Source organism: Rhopalosiphum padi, chromosome 4, assembly GCF_020882245.1.
Source record: "Rhopalosiphum padi isolate XX-2018 chromosome 4, ASM2088224v1, whole genome shotgun sequence".
Classification (NCBI taxonomy): domain Eukaryota; kingdom Metazoa; phylum Arthropoda; class Insecta; order Hemiptera; family Aphididae; genus Rhopalosiphum; species Rhopalosiphum padi.
The window spans coordinates 54,714,200-54,738,858 of NC_083600.1; the positions used below are offsets into that span (position 1 = coordinate 54,714,200).

The 24,659-nt window shown below is 29.1% G+C and overlaps 1 protein-coding gene across 2 annotated transcripts; it reads right to left on the reverse strand.

The window, feature by feature from the left end:
- Positions 1–231: 231 nt before the first annotated feature.
- LOC132928234 (lysosomal acid glucosylceramidase-like) lies at positions 232–23,846 on the reverse strand. 2 transcript variants are annotated; one of them, XM_060992767.1, is made up of 10 exons: positions 23,249–23,846; positions 17,581–17,641; positions 16,186–16,513; positions 8,476–8,629; positions 6,944–7,104; positions 5,988–6,225; positions 4,483–4,627; positions 2,674–2,753; positions 1,792–2,066; positions 232–589 (listed from the first exon to the last, which is right to left on the reverse strand). In XM_060992767.1, the coding sequence occupies exons 1-10, from the start codon at positions 23,249–23,251 to the stop codon at positions 490–492; spliced, it is 1,545 nt and encodes a 514-aa protein (XP_060848750.1). In that variant the 5' UTR covers positions 23,252–23,846; the 3' UTR covers positions 232–489. The 2 variants fall into 2 exon arrangements, with proteins under 2 accessions (XP_060848750.1, XP_060848749.1); XM_060992766.1 differs by lacking the exon at positions 23,249–23,846 and adding an exon at positions 20,860–20,892.
- Between the last annotated feature and the right edge of the window lie 813 nt (positions 23,847–24,659).

A 24,659-nucleotide genomic window follows, 5' to 3' on the forward strand; every position in this document is an offset into this window, starting at 1 on the left:
AATACTCGGGTAATGATTTTAAATTGATGAATCGAAGAATATCAGCTACATACCTACATCATCAACAGAAATCGCTGAAGAAGTATATTTAAAATGCTAACAATATTATCCAGAATATGGTTAAAAACTCAATTTGCATCTGTCAAATATTATCATTTATCATGAATAATGGTTTAATATGAATTAATGTTTTAATGTTTTATCATAATTTATATTATATATACCAATACATACATAGCACCAAAGATATTTTTTATTTAATTCCACTGTTTTGTTAATCAATAATATAATATAAATCGATTAAAAACTTCTTATTACTAAATCAATTGTTGAATATATGTGTTGAAAATAATACATAAATATTTTTAATATTATACAACTAATAATGTATATGATACAATCACTACTTAATTTTTATTTAATCTGTGATACATTATTGAATGTATTTTTTATAAATAACATAAAAAATATTATCAAAAGTAGTAATTATTACCAAAAAATTAGTGTATTTATAGATTGTTTTTGTAAATTGAGGCCTATAACACCTCTCTGTGGATCCCTAATAGAAATGTTGACTGGTTTGTTCCTCCTGAAAACATAAACATTGCTTTTAAAAATTTGAATCAATAACTAATAAATATTTTGATTTTTGATGTGTATGTGCGTTGAACTTTAATGTTAAAAAACATCAAGTATTATACAAGATTGTTTTGACAAAAATTAAAATACAGTAAAAATTCCATACATAACACATCCTGTATAATTCATTAGTATATTCTAATTTCTAATAAATTCAAGATTTCTTTAAAATTAAATGAATGAAAAATTATATTTTATGTTACCTACTTACATTTAATTAACTATTCAATTATTTATCAATTTAAAAAAAAAATGTTTTTTAAGATTTTTATGATAATTTATCATTTTAATATTTTATAACATAATATGTTCAATAATTATTAATGGTTAAAATAATTAAAAATACCAACTGTTGAAACCCAAAAAAAGCATAATTTTACAGGAGACATGATCGTTATTAATCTAATTAGTAAGTATATTTTATACATTTTTTTACACTGGTACAAGTAATTAATAAATAAATAATCTTAAGAATTGAGTCTGAAATGAATATAATAAACATCACATTTTTTTTATTTACGACCTTATAGTTAGTCACAGAGACACATAGTTGCACAATTTGATCACCTTATTGTATTAATGAAACCAAATAAATTATGGTACCTATTAAAAATGATAATAAATTTAGTGATTTCCATTATATAATTTTATTTATAGGATTCTGGAATTCTATTTGATGAAGAATAATGAACAAATTCAAATCGCATATATGTTTTCTATAGGAGACCTCATACTACCGTCACTGTATAGTTGTTATTCATAACTATATAGTACCTATCAGATTAGTTCAAACTTGAGATTAGATTAATAAGTAAAATATTTAATAGTAGAAAGCTAGTTTTGGTTATTCAATACTCATATAATCATTTATTTACTACCTTAGAATTAAGGGTTATAAACTTATAAATATTGGAGTAAAAGTCTATATATATTAGCATTCTGTAATTTTTATTTAGAAGTATTACACCCTGTAAACAATTATTCATCGAGTAATGAAAAGTCATGTACTCGGGTACTCCTATACTCGTAATATATGTAGGTACAGGTATAGCACATTAGCTATTAGCATAATATGTATTAACTAATAATATAATGAATATAGGTAAGTGTACTAATAATTTATAAATTTATCATAGAATATAAGATAGTTACCTGTTGTATAAAACAATAACCACGGCTCCATCAGGCCTTTTAAATCCGACTGACTTCACAACCGATGTCTGTGTCAACTTTATACGAGTAGAACCTCTGGAAATAAATTTTGAAAAATGTCCAATCGCGTAGAACATTGGCTGCTTGTAGAATTCATCTTTATCCTTATCAACAATAATGGGCGAGTCGATAAAGTTAGAGACCCAGGTCGGACCTCCCTTCATGTCTAAAGCTAAATTCCACTCCACCCATCCTTGCACCCAATGATTTAAATCCTGAAATGAATTTTTTTTTCAATACCTCATTGATTTATTTAAAAGTTAATAGTTAGTACCCCGGCCATATCGCATAATAAATATACAAATAAATGTACGAAACTTCATAAAAACTTTCATATTATAACATGTTATTAAATATAATTATTATAAATTAAAAGATTAATAATAATAAATTTACTAAACTTTTAAGTACCAACGTACCGTATGAATAAATTAATGAACCAAAATTAACAATTTGACTAGACATTTTCATTTTTTCAGAATAAAAGCTCTACCAGAATCCATTAAAAATAAAGTTGTTACCATTTAAAAAATTATATTAATTACGCTGTTGGTATAAGTTCGAATTTAAAAATATTGAAACTGCGATAAAAAAAATATTAATAATAAAGAAACAATTTTTTATTCATTTTTTTTTCGCAATCCATATTATTGTTCCATAATATTAAAAAAAAAACCACGTAAATAACGACATGAAATACAGTGTAAACTATATAGATAGACATCTGGTATTATATTACTATAAAAATTAATTTAAGTATAATATACTTAATTACTACTACTAGTTACTACCTATATAAATATTAATACAAAATATATTTACGTCAATGATGTTGTTCGCGTAATTTTCAGCTCTAGCCCAACTTCCTAATTGTACTTTGACGAAATCCCACGGCTTGTCACCTGCAGGATATTGGAAATTGATGTAATAAAATTACCAAAACTGTTTTCATTAGGTGCTGATAACAAATAGAATCTACTATCTAATTTGAACTTTAGATAAATTATAATTCCCAATGTTATTTCAAATAATCGGGAAAAACAAATATATTTTTTTAGTTTTATAAATGTCAATAAAAACTGTAATAGACTAATGTTAATAGTTTGTTTTATACATAAAAAGAGTGATAGTCAAATCTATTATAATTACCTAAGAATTACTCCACTCAACGTTACCTATACAAAATACTATGTAACTGCAGTGTATCAGAAAGAGTCAGACCTTGAGCAAAGTTGAAATGACTCACTAGGGGATTATCAGGCAGGCTTTAGAAAAAATAGATCAACGATCAGATATTTATATTACAGCAGATTCTTCAAAATATGTGTGATGTGGTAATATGACAAAGTAGTGTTGCACATAGGTACTGTTCATCGTCGATTGTAAAAAGGCTTATAACTGTATACATAGAAAGTCCCCTCTAAATATAGTTAAAAAATTGGGTATGCCACAAAATTTGGTCAATATAATAAAAACAAGTATTTTCAAGAAATTAAAATTAAAGTAAGTAACTCTTTGTCCAATGACGCACAATAAGTAGCAACTGATTTAAGGCTGGGGACGCCGAACGCGCTATATCTCCTAGCTGTCCTGTTTAATCTAGCTTTGAAAAAAGTAGTGCTTCTAGTGGAAAGTGAAGAGGATTTCATCGACCAAACTAGAAAATTATTAAGGACAGTGAAGTGTATATGACTAGGAGTAAACGAGAAAAAATAGAATATATTGTATACTTAACCCAAAGAAAAGGACAAGCAGATATTGCTCACACCCATAGGCGCAATTTGAGTTTTAAATTTGGGGGGGGCTATTATAATTTTCATGCATGTACTGTGTGTATGCTCTCAGAGATATATAAAGGTGGAAGGGGATATAGCAAATCATTTTGGGGGCCTATGATTGATCTTGAGGCGGCTTAGCCCCCCAGCCCCCCTCAAATTGCCCTTATGCTCACATCTATCTAGAAGTGAACAAATATAAATTCAAAATAATACAGGAATTCATTTACTTGGGGTTGCACGCATTAGGTACATAGAAGACCAAGATTCAAGCTGAAATAAGAAAATACAAGCAGTAAACATATGATTTTATGGTCTAAACAAGGTAATTAATAAGTCAACAACGCTATCCAAAGGTTTGAAAATATAACTTTACCAACAGGATCTACAATAATGTATAAAAACGAAACGTAGACTATGTACAAAATATAGATAAATTACTTCCTAGTTTTCGAAAGAAAGATCTTCAATAAAATATTAGGTCTTTGTTTGAACATTAAAACCAGAGAGTGGAAAATTCGAAAAAACGAAGAAATATAGGAACTCTATCGGTACACTAGTATAGTGGGCAAAATAAAAAAAAGATTAGGTTGGGCCGGGGGCCGGCCATACTTGATGTAAAGAAGAATCTTATACATTTGGTACTACGTAATGGTAAGACTCAATAAGAAAAATACCGTTAGGTCGTTCTAGACTGAGATGAGAAAATCAAGTGAGGCTAGACGTGACGCTTATGAAACCAGACACAAATTGGTAAGCTTTGGAAGAGGATAGGGACTCGCGGGACTGGCGGGAATTGTGTTTTTCAATTTGGCCTTAAAGGCACACAACTAAAAAAAAAAACTTATAATATTACCTTGCGACGCTTCAGTGTTCATTATTATTTTATCACCAAAGTTTTTGTGTACTTCATTCAAAACTTTAACAGGAACGATAAAATCTAAGTACCAGTGCACGGCTATTCCGTCGATGTAGTTTGCGCACTGTTCGTCGCTCATAAGCTGTAATAGAAAAAAAAAACATTTTACTTTATTTTATTTAAACTTAGTGGCATATTTAAAAAGGGTATTGGGGGTTTTCAACCCCCCCCCCCCAAATAAATAAATAAAAAATATTTGAAGACATCAAATTTTAAACATGTATACAATATTCAATAATATAATACACTTCATAAAATATTAAAGTATGTAACTATATAATATCTTCCCATATTTTATTTGTTAATTCTGAATCTGCTATAAAAATTGGGGAATTTATTATTGATTCCGCCGAAACTACCTGTTTAGGAAAATGGTTTTTACTGATTCTGTCATCGGCTACTGTTTATCTCCCCCCTTATATATATATATATATATATATATATATATATATATATATATATATATATATTAAAATATATAGTCCTACATGGCTACATAATAATATAATATACTATATACGGGGTGATTCTTTTATCATGAACCACTCGGCACTCATTATTTCAAAAAGTATTCATGTTTTTGAAAACATTTTTTTACATAGTTTCAAGTTGTTAAAAAATTAACGTTTTTATTAAAAAACTATATTTTTTAAGTTTTTTACTTTTTTGAATGACAACATAGAATTTTAATTTCATTTTCCAAAGCAGAATAATTTTTTGAGTATTTTGATACATAAAAATCGAATTTAGGGCGAGTAGTTTATGAGTTATACGTATTTAAAGTTTAGACAAGCGAAGTAGTGGACAAACATTTTGCGGGGTAACTCCGTACCACTCCATTCCGCACATCAAAACTTTAAATACTTATAACATAAACTACTCGCCCTAAATTCAATTTTTATTTATTAAAAAAACTCAGAAAAATATTCTGCTTTGGAATTAAAACTCTATGTTGTCATTCAAAAAAGTAAAAAAAATTAAAAAAAATTAAGGATAAAAAATATTTAAAAATGTTTCTATTTAACACAAATTCTTGAAGTTTTAAAAATTCAGACTTTTTTCATTTCAATTACCATACTTAATTAAAAATCAAGAAAGTAAAAATAAAAAATATTATCATCTATAAATAATATAGTTTTAAAAAGTTAATAATTAACATCTTTAATTATATATCGTATATTATCGATTGGTTCCTTGGATAGATCAAAATCAAATAATACATTAATATAATGTTAATATTAGATTACACATTTAGCTGTAGATTCTAGCCTACACAGTACACCATAATATTATTGTTGTTAATAAATAATCAATATAGTATGTATACGATAAAAATCTACATATTATAAAGAATAAAGATATATTGTTAGGTTAAAATAATTGCTATGTACATACTACATATTATTATTGTTATAGTACTATAATAGTATAATATACAGTACCATTTTCATCCACCAAGGCAATACGATCCGTTGATCGTCGATGGCGAACAATAGCGTGCTGTTGTGTTCGGAACTCCTTAACCGGGGCCCCATGTGACGCCCGATCCATTCGCGATGCGACATCGGAGTCCAGCCCAGAGAATTAAATCGGTTCACGGGTACGATGCCGTTGAGAGGTTCGTTACCCGTGGTTAGTGCCCAGAAAGTCAAGTTTTGTTTGCGGTACTCGTCTAAAAATCTTTAACATATACCGACATACGAAATAATAGATGGGTGAAATTTTAGTTGTGTTTGATTGAAACTTATAATTTATATAGGATACAAATTATTTATGTATTATGTATATGTGGATAATGTGAAGGCTACGAACCTAAATACGTTTTTCAAAAATCCCTTTTATTTTTACATAAAAAAAAAATTAGGCGTCAAAAGGTTGAGGGTATTTGCAATGCCAACTATGTCATTCTGCAAAGTATGGGTAACCTTATACCTTGTCACTACGGCACTAACATACATATATTATGCAGTTAATCATATAATAGCCTTGATTAGTTGATTATAAGAATATAGCATATTCGTATACCGTATATAGTGGTATACCTATAATAACCTAATGTCTAATTTTTTTATAAATAATATAAGTAGTTTGAATCTGCTCTAAAAACCAAAGATAACTTTCCTAAATCCACTTCTAATTCCATTTTTGATAAACTATCTTATGCTTATTTCCATTTGCCTCTAACCAAAACCTTCCCGTTTTTCTTTATAGACATCAAAACATTATTTACTTTTTTTATTCTCGAATTCACAGTTATCATTAAGGCCATCTCTTCTAACTATCAGGTCTCTTCTAACTACTTTATTAAGTAAAAATCAATATTATAATTATCTATACCGATGAATTAACTATATTAGAATTACGATGATAATATGATAATATTTATTTGTTCGTTCACTTTAGATGGTATTCCGCCCACGCTTCCATGAATGTTGGTTTGAGGAAACCTATGCCGGAATAGTCGTTGTTCGTTTTCATCCATGGTGGGGCAGTCCACGCAGACCCAATTAACTTGATTTCGTCCGACGCCATACCCATTGCAATCTTCATCAGAGGTATCTGTATTCATAAGTATATTATAAAACATCATCATACATTCATACAACACTATTGTCGAAGTCGAAAGAATGTAAGTCTACAAGTCCGGAGCCTATAAAATACTGTCTCCCCTCAAAATCAAAGTTGTGTCCCCTGAATGACATATGTGGGTCCCAAATTTTATAACATATTTTAAGTTTTGATTGCAGAAATAAGTAATAACAAACATTTAGGAATTTTAACACAATTTAAAATATTTTGAACTTATACTTGTGTATTTATTTTATGTATTTTTAGTACCAGTATCATACAAATAATATTAATGTGTGAGGTAAGTGGTACATAAAAGAAGGGGCTGGATTTTGGGAGATATGACCTCCAAAGATTTTTTTTTGCTATAGAAATCTGTCAAAGCCCAAAGGCAACAGTTAAATTAAGTAAGTATGTCTACTAAAATCAGATGTATTTTAGGCCCTGGTAACACTGCATCGCCAATGACGTAATTGAATCTCGAACACTAGAGGGGATTTAAAGTTTTTTAACACAACTCTTTATATTGCTAGAGGCTTCCCCATGCCACAACCATTCAATTCAATTTAAATATAAATTATAAATGAATATTTTTTAACATTTCAACATTTTATATAAACATTAGGATTATTTTATTTTTAAAACCGTGCTTAGTACACTAGCTATTATTTATAAAATGTACTTCATTAAATCTGGAATGGTATAATTAAAGCGTTTAAATTGTTTAAATTGATGAACTTAAACTTTTTGAATATACATAGTTATATTTGATAATGTTATTCTTTATTTTATTGTGTTTTATAGTTAATAAGCTGTATTTCTGCACATTTGTAGGTAATATTTATTTTGTACTTTGGTTGATACATATAAACAATCTGATATATTTTTAATATTATAAAAACAATAAAATACTGAAATCAGTGTAAGACTAACTGGTGCAGCTTCTAAAAAATTAGCTATACAAAATTTCATAAAAATGCGCTTATTATTTTAAGTTTATTTTTATAGTTATTTTATGATGAAAAAACCGAAATATTTGGAATGTATGTACAAAATATTCAGTGATGGTAATTAATTGTAGATTTTTTTTATCCAAATAATTACCGATTCATTTGTTTAAGTCGAAAGTAATAGGGCGGCGTCAAAGCTTTACCTATAGTGGCTCAAAACTTAAAATACGTCACTGTCCACATTAATCGATTTTTTTTCTGTATTATATAATAGGTACCTATAAATTATTATAATTTGACAACTTAGCTAGTATTGGTATTATTGGTGTTAAAAACAGACGCATTAGGTATTGTAATATTATTTATACATCAAATATATAATATAAGTACCGATTATTATAATAATATATACCTTGTATTCTACGTCTTCGGGGGCCAAATCGAAATTGTTCAAATCTGGGATGCCTTTGCTATCGGCATACGTATACTTGCGCGTCGAGAAATCGGTGCCGCCAATCGGCACTCGCCCAATATTGTACTTGATACCGTCATCAGCAAAATAAGACCTGTAGCAGGGCAAAATGGATTGCAAACAATTAAATTTAAAAACTGTATCTAGTATCTTCCTATTAGTAATAAAATTACTATGACTTGGTGTATTTTAGGACAAATTTTGTTTATTATTTTTCAACAATAATATTGTAAGAATGTGTTATTACTGTTATAGGTACGTCGATACTACTATATACAATTCTTCAATGTATTTATTGAATTTATAATAAAAAATAAAAAGAGGTAGACAAGTGAGAACCGCTCTGTTGTACACATTAGGTTTCGAGTGTATTACAGCAGTTATGGGTGTGAATAATATCTGTAAAATAATCTTTCATTGTATACGAAAAACGATTTTGAATGGATACCGTCTAACAGCCAACATATTATTGTATACTTCATGTTATTATAATGTTTGATATTTGTAAGTTATAAAATAAATTTATTTTACATTTAGTATTACTGTAGGGTGATTTAATTTTCTAGAAAACATTGCTTTTTGTTATTTATATTATTAGTATTAAATTATTATAATATTAGGGATGTGCCGGTTCCGGTTCCATCGGTTCTTTAGGAACCAAAGGAACCGATAGTTATTGGTTCTTGTACACATTTTTTTCGATACCGGTTCTTTTTTCATGGTTCACACTTTTTGATGATACTGTTATAAGTTGATAACTGATAATCCAACTGATAACCAATTACTAAAGTGACAATACGAACTATGTTTTGTTTGTTAATGACTATTGAACTTATGTATTATGATTTATGAATTTAATATTTCTGAAATTGTGCTTGTGCATTCGTAATTCGTAATTTCATTTTTCCATTTTTATCGTGTGCACGAGTGTGTTTGCCCGTGTCTCGTGAGCGTGGTAATTATAGTATTATACAGTATACTTACTGATTAATTACTATTCTTAATTTTAATTTTTTTTTTTTAAAGAAGAATCGGTATCGGAATCAGTATCGAGAACCTAAGGGTAATATTTTGAAACCGGACAAGAACCGGCCCATCCCTAATTATAATATAATAATATATAATATAATATGTATTAATTATACCATAGTACCATATTATATTAAAGTTATTAATTTTTGAGTTAATAACATCTTTAAATATAATAAAACAATGAAAATTAGTCCGTATAGTATAAATATAGATAATATCTTAAAATAAATCAACATATTTTATAAAAGTTATTGCATGTAGTAAAATTCATAATATACATTATACATAAAAGTTTTAAGTAGGTATATCCACAACCCACAAATAATGTTTATAAATTAAAACAAAATAATTGTTAAATACGTTATTTTGTCCAAATTTGAATTACAAATATATATAAAAAATAATTTTAGTTAGTATATTTAATAGATGTTTTATTTTCTATATGAACTATTTATGAGGAACATCGTAGTTTTCATACCTCAACTACAAAAATTAAAGATTTATAAATTGTTTAGAACAAAATATTTGAAATTTGTAAATTTTGTTAAAATGTATAACTTCACATGTATACTTCACATGTATATAAAAAAAATTGTAGCTACATATTTTTAATATTTTTATACAAATTCAAGAACGACGACCCTTACATTAAATATTCAAAAACGTTGACACAGCAAAAAAAGTTATATCAATATTTATAAAAAACTTACAAATTTACAAAAAAAAACTAAACTCAACAATTTCTTATGCCTATAAATATAGCTCAAAAAAAGTCAAAATGTTTTGAAATTTATACAATGTATAAAAAAATATATTATAAATACTAAGTGAAAATTCTAGTCTCTATACGATTATTCGATTTTGAATGGTACAACAGAAACTTGTATTAAATATTCAAACTTTTGGTATAAATATTAAAAATGTTACATTCAAAATGTTAGTGGTAATATTATCTTTATATGACGCGCAGTACATTAATGCATTAAACGAATAGAAAACTTATTGAAAATATATTACACTATATAGGTTTAGATACACACATCGAGATTCAAAATAATAATAATCAAAATATTATAATTAATCGAATCGCCTCTACGTGTTTATCGATTCTATTTCAAATGCATGCATGTAATATTGGTCAAGAATAATATTGGAGAGAAATTGTTCGCAAACAGTTTAAATTGTGTTCTAAATTTCTTTATTAATTGTATTCTTAATCCTTATTATCTTTCCAGACACCGCATTGAATGTTAATCGTCTTTCAGGCTGATTCTTGATATTGTATGTAAAGAAAATTGGTACCCATGACTCTTGACCAATAGTTAATGTTTCCGCAATCCATAATACAATATAGTTTTATATTGTGTAATTATTAGTTACCTATTTGCAACTATTACACTATAAAAGTGGATAAGCAACGCCACATACTAAATTTACAGGAAACATTGTATCTTTTTAAAGTTCACTACTTTTACATAGCCATTAAATTTTGAGGAAATTCATCTCTTGTTTAAATGTTGTTAAATATAATTACATTGTAATGTCTTTTCGTCTGATAGAATAAATAGTCAGTGACTTGATAGTATTTTAAAGAATTGTTCAAAAATACTTAGTTAAGTATATGAAATTTTCTATTTATGATGCTTATACATACATACTCGTAAAATATATTTTATCATATATACTACTAGCTGAATAACCCGGCTTCGCCCGTGTACAGTTTTTTGTGTAACCTACTATAACTTTTATTTTATCAATAATTATCATAATGTTAATCAATAACATTTATATTTTTATGAAGTGCAACTTTCTGGATATGTGGCCACAAATACGAAGCTTTTAGACATGACTTTACTTCATCAGCCTTTGTACCCCTAGATATAACGGGTAATGTTTGCCAAAAATCTCCTGCTAGTAGCACAGTGACTCCACCCATCAAACTATTATATCCTCTTATATATTTTAATGTTCTATTGAGAGCTTCAAAGCCACCCTTGTGGGCCATTGTGCATTCATCCCAAACTATTAACTTACAGTCTTTTAGAACTTGTGCTATATTACTCTGTTTGGAAATATTTCACATAGGTGTCTCTACTCTCGTTAGGTTTAATGGTAATTTAAATACAGAATGAGCTGTTTTACCACATTTTAGCAATGTAGCAGCAATGCATGAAGAAGCTACAGCCAAAGCTATTCCATGATCTTTTCGTACTCTGGCCAATAAAATATTTATGACAAATGTTTTACCAGGGCCTTCAGGTGCGTCTAAGAAAAATGTTTGGCCAGTGTTCTTTTCAATGCCCTTTAATATTTTGTCATATACATAGGACTGTTCATTATTTAGTAAATGTTCATTAAAATTTATATACTGTGCCAAAATATTTGAATTATAATTGATCTCTCGAAGGTAATCTTTATTTTGTAAGACTGCTTCACATCTTGATGGCTGAGGTAAACCATAATGTTGCAAAAATTTACCTCCCAGAGATAGAACTGTATCTTCAAGAATAACTATGCATTTATTGTATACTTCATTAATAATTGAATTCACATTCTCGTGTTGTATATCCAACTCCACTCGATGTCGTTTATCTTCTGAAAGATTGTCCTTGTATTTTTCCCAAAGAGTTAAAGCATCTGACAATTGACAAAATATCAACATAATTGCAAAAAGTTCCCGTAATTTAAATGGAGAACCACAAAGCACAGCTTCTTCCATAGTTGTATCCCAGTGCCTTTCGTCTTCCAGTAAGCCTAGAGCCTTACACTCTGCCTGATAAGTAGGTTGAATTGTGCCGTTAACAGTTTTCAATTTCAAAAAAGATGTAGGACCTCGGATTTCATGAAGTAAAAGGCGAAGATAGTAAAACTCGGTATTATTAGGGTGAATGGTATATACTCTACCCAGAGCTTAATCTCTTTTTATTCCCGGCCAACCATTTACGTTAATTCCACGTTTTCTTCTCTCAAATCTACTATTTTTCCATACATAGTAAGAGGAAACATCAACATAAAGAAGTGTTTTTGCAAAATCATCTGTTTTACATAAGTCGAAAAATGCTAAAAGAGTAGTTTTTGGTGGATTGTTAATCATGTCTGTTAAACAACTGGAGTCATTAGGGTTGAAATAAACATGCTGGCCATTTTCTAAATGCACAGAAAGATGGAAGACTGTTGGAAATCTCTCGTGGATAGAAAAAGCCAGAATTCTCCATACTATATATCGACCACTTTCATAAAGCTTGACTTCATCATTATCATTTTCAAAACCAAATGTTGCTTTATCACTTCCTTTTGTAATATATTTACAAATGTATTTTATAGATTTTACAGAGTTACAGTACTCTACATTAATATGAGCACCAAATTTACGTGAAAGCACTGGAGTATACGGTACTACCCAACGATTATCAAGTGTCTTACCATTTATTTCAACAGTAAAACCGCCATTTTGTGGAGCTCTTCGCCTATACTTTGGATACCCGTCGTCTCCTGTCTGTGTTTCTTGAATGAAAGGTCTAGGATACTTCTTGCTACAGCTACTTGACTCCATACAAGATGATCTATTGTTTGAATTACCGCAAGGCCCATGGATCATATTGGCTTTGATAATACCGTAAAGGAGAGAATCTTTTTCAGGATCATGTATTTTCGCACTAATGATACAATCTAATTTATCTGGAGAAATTCGCTGTTTTAGCCATAACAAAATATGTATGTGTGGTAAACCACGTTTTTGCCATTCGACCGAATACATAAAACATTGCGCTTCCCCAAACAAATTCCCTTTTGTTAACAATTTCATTAACGTCTTAACTTTTAAATGAAATATCCTAGCTATAATATCATGACGACCGTAGGACTTTTGTTCAGATAGTAATGCATTTGAAATTTCTTTCCATCGAGGATTACATGTAAAAGTTATGAATAAATCAGGACGACCGTATGTTATGGCGTCCTGAATTTTTTCATACATATACCGTGGTGAGCCAGTAAAAGATGACGGAAGCACTACCATCTGACCAAGATGGGTAAGATCGGTATCTTGTCTCCCAATAGCATCTCTGAGATGTATGTAATTATCAGCTCTGAGTTGCATTTGATTGTTTTTAATAAAATTTAAGCGCTCTGTTTCAATTTTAGCGTACATATCAACTAAATATTGATTAAAAAGTGATCTAAAGTACGATGTACTAAGAATAAAATTACAATGCAGAAACTGTTTTCTGAAGTGGTAATTTAGTTTTTAGATCAATCTGAGAGATATTAATGGAATAACCATCCTTCCCATGACAGAAAAGTAACGGGTACTGGAGTGTATCCGTTCATACGATACACTGTATCGTATGAACGGTGCAATTCACTAATCTGTTGCATGACTTTGTAACACAATATTTCGTTTTTGGAACTGGTGTCCAACTATGACCAATGATACTTCACTTGTTGTTGGTGCATTATAACGTCCTCTGTGAGCGTTATCAGGTTTTCTATCAGCGTGTACTATAATTTCAAAGTTTTTACTATTTTGAGGTACTCTTTCGAGTGTGGTTTTCAAGTCCTTTATGTATGGGTTATTATGGTGCAACATCGCTTGTAATTGTTTTACCAGGCTTTGCTTTACATCAGCGAAGTGGCTACATCTTAAGCGTGTTTCTCTTTCATCATCTCCAACGAAATAAATCTGTAGAAATTGAGGGCTTTGTTGAGGTAAAGCTTGCAAACTACCAATTAAATGATACACCTAACCTTTCACTTTGAATGTGGGCATAAACCCATCTTCGATAATTTTTTTCGCTCCAAAAGATGTCATTTGGAAGCAGTTGTTGTATTTTCTAATACGGTCCATGAAATTTTTGTGATCAGGATGGAACCCCATAATCAAACTGTAAAAAGGTTCAAGAAGAGGTAAAAAAGACGGAAGTTGTACTTTACCGGCACTACAACACATTCCAGGCGCCTCTTCTTTGAATTTAAGAGTATCGCAGTATACGCATTTATGACTCATAGTACCCAAAGATACTCGTACAGTTATCCGTCTCATAAGCTATTTCCGATTCATATTTCATGCCGGAAAAAGCTTTTATTTTCCATGGAAGGATTCGCCTTTCTGATCGTCCTCCTGGATTATTTTGTTCATATCTATGAACTTGTACTCTATTTACTTCTGGATTTTTTTTTTATACTTGGCTGCTGCTACTTCATGAACTTCTTTATTTTTGAGCTGATATTTAGTAGCAGATTGTATAAGCTGTTTTTTTCTGATATTTTTTGTAAATCTCTTCCGTCGTTTTTTAGTATGCTTCTGAGAGCTGAGTATGTTATCAAACTCGTCAGATACAGATATAGTCAATTCATCTTCATATGATAAATAAAGATAAACATCAAAATGCCCATTAGATAGGTTTTGCATAGAACTAAAACGAAATCTCTTTACGGGGTTCCTTTCTGAACCAAATTTTTCATACAGTTCACCATTGAGGTACACTTCAATAAATACCAAAAATAATTGTCCGGCTGCCACCAGCTCACATAAACCTCCATAAGTATTAAATTTTAACATATCAATAAAGTAGTCAGCAGAACTACGATAATTATTTCCATCACTATCCTGTGACATTATTGAATAATCTTCCCAATGATTTATCACATAGGTTACTATCTTTTTACGTACTTCTTGGGCCTTATCTTGAGTGTCATATAACACAAAAGATATTGCCCTAAACAGGCAAGCTCCGTCACCAATAATTGGAATGATAGTGTGGGGCATCATTGTGTCATTTATGTTCAATAATTCGACAACCATATTAATTAATTTGTAAGAATGTAAACATTTTTATTTTAATACACTTCGATACTTATAAAAAACCGTACATAAATTTTATATGTGTACGTATACGAAGACACTTATTATTCAAAAATAATAAGTAAAACACCTTATAGGATACATACACGACTTTACAGCGTGTGCCGATTACGATAATATGATATCAAAAATAATTTACAACAGAAATGTTATATGTAAAAGATACGTACGACAGCATGCCTACCCCCCACTACTACTCCTGTTGGAAAAGCCTGTGTGCGTCGTCGATTATGGAAAGCGTTATAATAATAGAATCATAAATGACACATGCCACCGTGTTATTTTAAAATCGAAATTAAAAATATAACGTGTTATCGATAAAGTGTTGAGTATCCGAGATATCTGTATATATCTGCTCGGTTCGGTATTAAGCTGGTCGGCGGCGTAGCGGTGCGCGGTGTCAGTGGCGGTGACACGGAAGGAGAAATTTGGGCGGCCACGTCTAGCCACCACGCGTCGACGGCTGCCATACCGCGAACCTCACCCACCGTTAATTAAAAATTAACTATTTTATGCTCTTTTTACCCTTTAAAATGCGAATTTCGAAAAATCTTTTCTTATTGCGCCTATACATAGTAATAAGTACATTTACTGAAAAATTCATATCCATAGCTTCAGCAGTTCCGGCTAGGCGATGATGAATCACCCAGGACAAGTCTTTTTATATAAATAGATTTTAATACATTTCACTTATAAGTCATAATAATCATAAATTATGATTATTGTGATTCATAATATACAGGCATATAGCTTACTTTAAAAGATTGAGTCGGGAGTTCGGGCTCAACGCCATAACGTTGATACCCGCAGAGTCTGTGAAAGCACCGCCAAAACCATGTATGGTTTGGTACGTGGTTGACGCATCCACATCTATCTCGTCGCCGGTCCATTGCGAGTCGAGCGATGGCACAAAAGACCCATCGCTTCTACGCATTCGGATTCCAGTGTTTGAAGACGTGTACAACGCGTACTTGCCGACAGATAATATTTCCGGTTCCGGTATCCGGTCGCAGTATGTGGAGTTACACACGCACACCGTGCCGTAAGCAAATTTTCTGGGCCAGCAGTCATCCGTGGCTATAACTGCATATTAATTATTATTTATTAATAAATAATAAGTTCAAATAAAGATTATACATAAGCCATAAAGATTTAAGGTAAATAATAATTAGACTAAAAAAGGATTAAATAGCACTTGCCACTTGTGAGTTAAAAATCAAAACTACCATCTCCCTCCTCCCAAAAAACCAAGTCTTGAATAGATTTTTAAAAATTATACTACTTTAATAAAATGTTATGTTTATTTTTTCCTCTCCAATACTACTGGTGTTCTAAAAAAAAGTTTGTGTAGCTATTCAATTAGTATTCAAATTTCAAATACAATTAAAAAATATAAATGAGACATACATTTTACCATTGATTATAAATACTAAAATACTAGTATTTATAATCAATGATTTTACTAAACTATTTATTTTGTTGATTAATGAATTAATTTAAATATGATTTTTTTTTCATACATTTCATACATAATTATTCGAAGGAAAATATTCAATACAGTAAAATAGTATACTATTATACAGAGTATACTCATATAAATACTTTTCAGTGTTGATACAATATTTAAAATATGTATTTATAATACTTTTAAATTTTTTTGAATATCAATACTTAAATCCTTTACAACGTTAAATACTGCTCTACTATAGATATCATAATATCATATAATAATATATGAAGAGTTACAGAGAAAAACGATAATAGTCAATATTCATAAAATGTTCAGTGTTGCAATTTTAAAATTTCAGATCTCAAAACAACCAACAGATCAAGTAGGAAATAATTTAAAAAATGTATTGTAGTTATACAATTTATTTTGGATACAATGAACAACAAAAAATATTAAACTTACATTTTAGATTTTATGAGAGAAAAAAAATTCTTTTGATTATCGTTTTTTCCCGTAGCCCTTCATATGCTTTGAGTGGCTTTGAAATTTTTATTTGAAAAGTTATTTGTTAGTAATTTTATTGGAGAATCTAAGTATTTAACACTCGCCCTTTTTTTAAAATCTTATTTTAATAATATACAATGAAAATATTAACAAATAATAAAATTTAAGTTATTATTATATTTATACTATATTTTACCATTTGATCCAGTCATCATCATTATGGCCATGATCGACAATAGCCATTTCAGTAGAGTAGCCTGTAACATAGTAATGTTTGGTAGTTATATTTTATTAGTACTTAGTAGCAAACTAAAAAACCAACAAATTACAAACGTAAAACAATCTTTAAAAACGATTGTCTTTATGAGTTATAATATTTTATTTTTACAAGTATTGAGTTGTCTAATAGTAAGTAGGTACTAATAAAGTAATAAACTTAAGTAGTAACTCACAAAAAGATAGGTATAAATAATTCGTTGCAAAGTAGGATGTACCTAGTAAGAATGTATAGACGTGGTGGATTAATTGTATTAATTAAATTAACACTGACCGACTTTCAACGGTATGAAATCAAAACGGGAACATTGAATGGGTATCGTTTTAATAGCTGCATATAAAATACAATTTATTATTATGATAATATATTGTAGTCTCATTGACCATTGTCCGATCGTTAATCCCTGAAGGTAACAATAGCTATATAGGTTCAGTATGATTGTACTCTAAAGTCTCTAATTACTGCATAACTGTGAGAATAGAGGATAATCATTAGTATAGATACGTTTGATTCATTTGAATATATTATGTCATCAAATTTTGAACTTAATAGCTTATCAAATATTTTTGGGTGATTTTACGATTTTTATTTTTAATTACAGTAAAAAAATCTTTTTATTACATTTTCAAGCCTTAAGATTTAGATGTTTAACTTAAACATTTCATAAATTATAAATTAATTAAAGTTAAACTTATTTTGGTAATCTTGATGAACTTTGTAAAAATTTGAATTTTTCAATTGTTGATAAATGACAAAAAATAGTCATAATTAAGAAACATAATATCCAACATTGAAAACAAGCTGTAATAAATTAATTATTTATGTATTTGTTCTCCGTTTATATTTTAATTTGTTTTCTTATTTATGACATCGTTAATATAGGTAGGTACATAATTTTGCCATTAAGTACTATTTAGTCTAATTACCGTTTCAAAACTTATTTAACACTATATTTAAACAATAATTGTAGCCTTTGCCCTTTATAGGTACTTATTACCATTGATTAAATATGCATTGTATGTATTGCTACTAGAGTACTATACTACTATGTACTACCACTTACTACCTATAATAGACTACCACCAGTACTACCAGAATCGCCCGCAGAAACGTAGCTCACAAGTATAGGTGCAAAATACTTACCGTGTCAATATAGGCCGTGATAGCCCGTATACTCCTGTCGAAGTATTTAAATTTTTGGCCGAGTTTAAATCACAGTAAAAAAGTATATTATAATAAATTTTCATATTTTTTTTTTATTTTATGTGATTAAAATTAATTAAAATATAAAATATATAAACTAAAATAAAAAGAATTTGAAAATTAAAATTTTATTTTAAAAATACATACTTGAGTACCTAAAAATTATTTTAATATTCTTACAGTTAAAAATACTTTATAAGATTGCATGGGCCCATGGAACACAAAACAGTTTCAGATAATACATAAGAATTTAAGTTGATTAGGTTATGTCTAATGTATCTCATACTAAAAAATGTGAGTTTTTGATGAGACAATTGGAAAAAAATTGTATAACAAAATACAATATGTAGTAAAAAAAGGTATTTATTTCACTTGTGGGAGGGACCTTAAGTAACATTACGCCAGCTCTCTCGTGGTTTTTTTTATAAATTATTCGTAAATATAATTTTTGTTTATTCCAAAAATCAGCGTCAGTCGTGCAAGTATGCTAATGGCATATTAATGTTTGACAAAAAAAAACGCCAGCCCCTTTATGATTTTTTCGTAAAAAAGTGTCATATATATAAAATCCAAAATTAATCGTGCAAATCCATGCTAAAATGACCTAGTTTTTTTTTTAATAAGTTCATTGAGATTTGAGGGGGGCAGTATAATGCACGTTCCTACATTTATATAAAATCCTTACACATTAATGATCAGTATGATAACATATTATATTTAAAACATAACTAATTTTATCTATTAATTCTAAGAAATATTATTTTCATTTTTACATTATGCATAGTATCAATCATTGAATAGCAATACCCACCACTCAAGAACTCAATCCAAATTTGTCAATAATTTCCATTATTTGCCATTCAAAAATTTCTTTATTTTCCTACCTTTGTCATTTGTCAATCAATATTAATAAACACTAAATATTATACTATTATAATGTTTTATTTATATATTAAAACGAATTGATCGAACATATTATACTCAAAACTCATAAATTCATAACAATTTACCACAGGCCATCAATTTAATACACAAATAACGAAATAAATAATAATAATATCATTAGTGACCAAAATAAATTTGTTAATAGACACACGGTATTAGAACAGAATAGATAAAATTTCATCTTTCTAATTTTTATTCCACAATTTCATCTATTCTGTGATTGTGATATTAAATCTTTCATGACTGTACTTACGTCAGTACTATAAAGTTCGACAGTTTCTTATAATATAGGTATTTAGAGTATTAACCACGTTGGCTATAATCATGGACATAAATTATAAATTTATAAACAAGACATTTTTATATTTTATTATTTATTTGAAAATTTCATATTATTAACAATTTAAAATTTAAAATTTTCTTAGGTGGTATTTACACCAAAAAAACCTTAAGTTGTTCGTATATAAGTATGATGACAATGATTTAAGTTATAATTTTTTTTCTAGACGGAAAGTTGGGAAATGAAGAACCAAGTGGCAGATTATAACCACTAAAAAGCTCGTAAAGCTCGAGCCTAGAGCGGCAAATTTGTTATGTTATTTTATTTTTCGAAAAGGTTAATCCGTTACTGGAAGAACCTCTTCTATTATATACCTTTGTGTGCGGTAAAAACTTTCGAATGCTTCAATGGTCCCTAGCTATAGTAAATTATATCCAAACATGTTAAAAAAAAAGATCAAAATTGTTTTAAACTACCGATCAATATACAATCAAAACAAATAAAATATTTTGAAAAAAATTACAGTATCTGAAAAATCACAGATAGCTTTGTATGATGAATTAATTGCTTAAAAAAACAAAACCATACTCAATAGTTAAATCATTAATTTTATCTTCATGTAGAAAAATTGTTATTAGTAGGTGTGAACTCTGAGCACATAATATTTAATATGTAAATAGGTACCTACACTAAATAATAATTCTAAAACATTCTAGACGCATCTTCTTCAGCTCGTATTTTATTTTTATAATCCTAAGAAAACCACTAACCAGCGTCCAGCCACGCATTCCGTCAACCAGAAATGATTAGGCTTGCAAATCCGGTTAGGACTTCTTCCGTTGAAGTTTAATATCGCACTTCACTGATGTGTACATTAATACGTAATCGTGAACAATTATGCGAAAACAGTTTTATCAAACATTCAAACATAAACATGAAAAAATTTAAAAAGACTAGTGACTAGGCATTTTCCCAAAACTGGCTATAACATGGATCGTGGACCATGGTTGTATACTTTATACCACAGTCGAGATCGGGGACATTATATAATATATACGCAGTTAACACGTTCGCGGTCAGTTAGGTACTGCTAGAGCAGTAATTTCAATTTTTTTCAATTCTGATGTAATGGGTTACATCAGGTAAAAATTCGTAGAAATAAAAATAATAAAAAATATAAAACCATAAGTCATAAGTCATAACACTCATAGCCAAAATAAATTTCCTAATGGTATTTACACTATTTAAAAATGTACCTATTCGTTAAAATATTTATACATTAACATCAATAGCTACATAAATACATAATATACCAGTCTGCTATCAAAACGCGTAAATACATTTGTATAACCTTTGATGATTAGTGATTTATTTATTTTAATTTTAATAGGTTAGGTTAATTTTAACACGTTCAGCTCCGATGACGACGCGTAGTCATCCATTCGATGTCGGGCGCTACAAGCCAATGACGACCCGTAGTCGTCATAGGACAATTACTTTTATTCGTTATTTAAAATATTTTGCTGGTTGTGATCGATTATTTTACTTAGTATAGCCATTCAGTATTATAATTTATAACTATTAGAGCATATTTTAGAACAACAACAAACAGTTGGTTTCAATTTCCCGGCATTTTTATGTTTATAATTTGCTTTGTCTTCGAGTGTAATATTATCAATATTTACGTGGCTGGTAGCGCTCGACTTCTGAAATGTATGTGGACTTGAACGTGTTATAACTTCACCAAGTTAAGTGTCACTATTGGGTGGCTTCTTATGTAAGTAATTCATGTTATGTAAATATGTATAGCCTCTTATCTCGTATGCTTATTGACTATTGTGCACTGATTTGTATATTCTATTGTAAAATAGAAAAAATAATTACATAATAATAATTTGTATATTTGTTTATCTAACAAACTATAGGCAATTCATATTATTGATATTTTTATTTTTAATTAAAGTAATACACATAACCCGCGAGCGGTAACAGATCTAATCAGTCTGTCCAAAGGTCATAATATGTTCGAATGTAAACTAACCGAATGGTCATAATATGTTAGAAATGTTCTGTGATCAAGTATTCGAACATTGTATTTGTAAATAATATATTTTAAGATTGTATAGTATAATTACAATAATGATAATTTTAACGGATATTTCCTATTCTCCTATAATAAACCTAATAATCGCTGATTAACATCAAATTTCCTAAATCAAAGCAGCGTTGTTTATTGAATAGACATTTTAGTTTATTCAGCATGTTCTAAATGTGTTGTTAATTCGTTTTATTTACCTACATAATGTATTGTATCAAATTAATTTAATCTAATTTAATATGAGTGGTGAAAATATTAAAATTATACTTAGTATTTATGCCTTATGGAGGTATAATTTTAAGTTTAAATAATTTCATATATAAAAAATAAAAATGTATTTAGAAAAACTGATTGGTAAAATATGTTTTATTGGACGTGTAAGCTTAAGTATTTATATATGTAGCTATTAATATTATTAATATTTAAAAAAATATATATTTTAATAAAATATGAATTTCTTTCTTTTAACTTTTACCTTTGGTACAATAATTACATTTTACTTTATATATTTAAATAGTTATGTATTTTAAACGTAACATAAATGGACGTTGCGAAATACATTCGAGGATGCGTGTCTTCGGGTCAAGGTCGTATATATATTACATTATTTAAAAAAAAAATTGAATAACACAACATCAACATTCAACAACAACAACAATAATATAGACATAGATATAATTTATAAAAAAAACAGTTTCAAATACACCGCAAGTATAGTATCTGTGATAATATAATATATGATACCTATATTATTATATTAACAAAATCCATTAACCAAATACTCGCATTTCGAGCCTCTTAGTTTTTTTAAATTTACATAATAACACTTTATATAATTTTTAATTTACTATTTTTTTCTATTTATTTACTACTACTAATTTTCACTAACTAGCTACCTATAATATGATATAGTACCTAATATTATATGCAGATTTCACTTAATTCAACTGTATTCTCCCAGTCGCCTATAATAACGTTTTAATACCTAACGTGTATGCTTTAATTACCTACAAACGATTTAGAGATACACTCAAGAATATTTAACCCGTTCAGTTACTTACCATTTCAGCTGTCTTGTTGTGTATAGTAAATTATCGTGAGTGATCGCAGAACGCGTTGTGGACAATCCACGCGTGCTCGATGACGTCGTGTCACACACTCATGCTGCAGTCCACTCGCCAAACAAGAAACGCGTTATATATGTATGCGTATTACAGTATAATATAGTGTGTATTAGTTTTTTTTTTTTGTTTAAATGTTGTATGAATTAACGTCTTGTTGTTTTCTTTCAACCCTTGGATTTCCGCCATACAGTATAAATGTTTGACCGATCCTGCTATACTACAGTCTTCAGCATATTATGGAAATATATTTAATGGTGCACCATAAAGTAATATATTATAAATAGACAGCGATTGATTTAATTATACACAGTCCGACGATGTAAACAGTACGTACCACTCATCCGTATCGGGCGAAACTGAAACAACTGTCCAATACGCATACGTATATACTCGTAATATAATATTATAATAATATTATATATTAATTTATAGAGTTTGGGTCCAATGTAAACTTATAAGAAACAAGCACGCAATCTACAATGTAATCATAATAACGTACGTCGGATGTCCTCAGCATGAATACATATTGTGAATTTGTGCCTCCGTTTTAATCTTGGCGATGTGCAATGTATAGTACTATATTATATTTTCAGTCACCTTTGCACCGACATCCTCACTCCCTCTCAAACACTCTCACACACTATCTCTCATTCACTCGTCAAACGAGATAAACCGGCCGGATCATTGTAATACTATACCTATCCCATTATAGTCATTATACAGAATGTTCCATAATAATTTTAGAAATCAATTCGAATTTTAAAAAATCATAACCTCTGAGTATGACCTATCAGTCGTCCAATGAACTAGGTGAAATTATAGTTATTCCTTATTCCACCTTTTCCATAAACTCTTGATATTAGACTAACTGATAAAAGGAATCTAAAAAGCCATCTGTTTTATTACACCTACAGAAATGGTAGACAGGGCCAGGGGTTTGGAAAGAGGTTGATTTAATAACAGTAGTTAACTCATTAAGTCATAACCGTCGACGTATAACCAATTCTTATATTTGTGAATAAGAATGTAAAATACTTGACATCCTAAAGTTTTGATTAGTCCTTTCTTCAATTTCGCAAGTATAATAATACTTAAATAAATATGTCGTTTTGCAACTAAGACATTCTTTATGGAACACTCTGTATATATTATACCGTGAGTATTCTCTGCAGTTACTCGGCAATATATGTATAACATTTACGGAGTATATGTCTATGTATAAATAAATATGAACTATGTAACCATATAGGCCAGAGGTTCCCAACCTTTTTTGATTCACAGCACCCTTAGTCATTTTCTAAAAATCCGGAGGCACCCTTACCCTATGGCCTATAGACTAAAAATATAT

Coding starts and splice junctions, on each gene's coding strand:
- LOC132928234 (XM_060992766.1), bottom strand. Junction 16,514..17,580: donor GATGATGACTGGATCAAATG/GTAAAATATAGT, acceptor ATTAATATGCAG/TTATAGCCACGGATGACTGC. Junction 2,754..4,482: donor GAACACTGAAGCGTCGCAAG/GTAATATTATAA, acceptor AATATCCTGCAG/GTGACAAGCCGTGGGATTTC.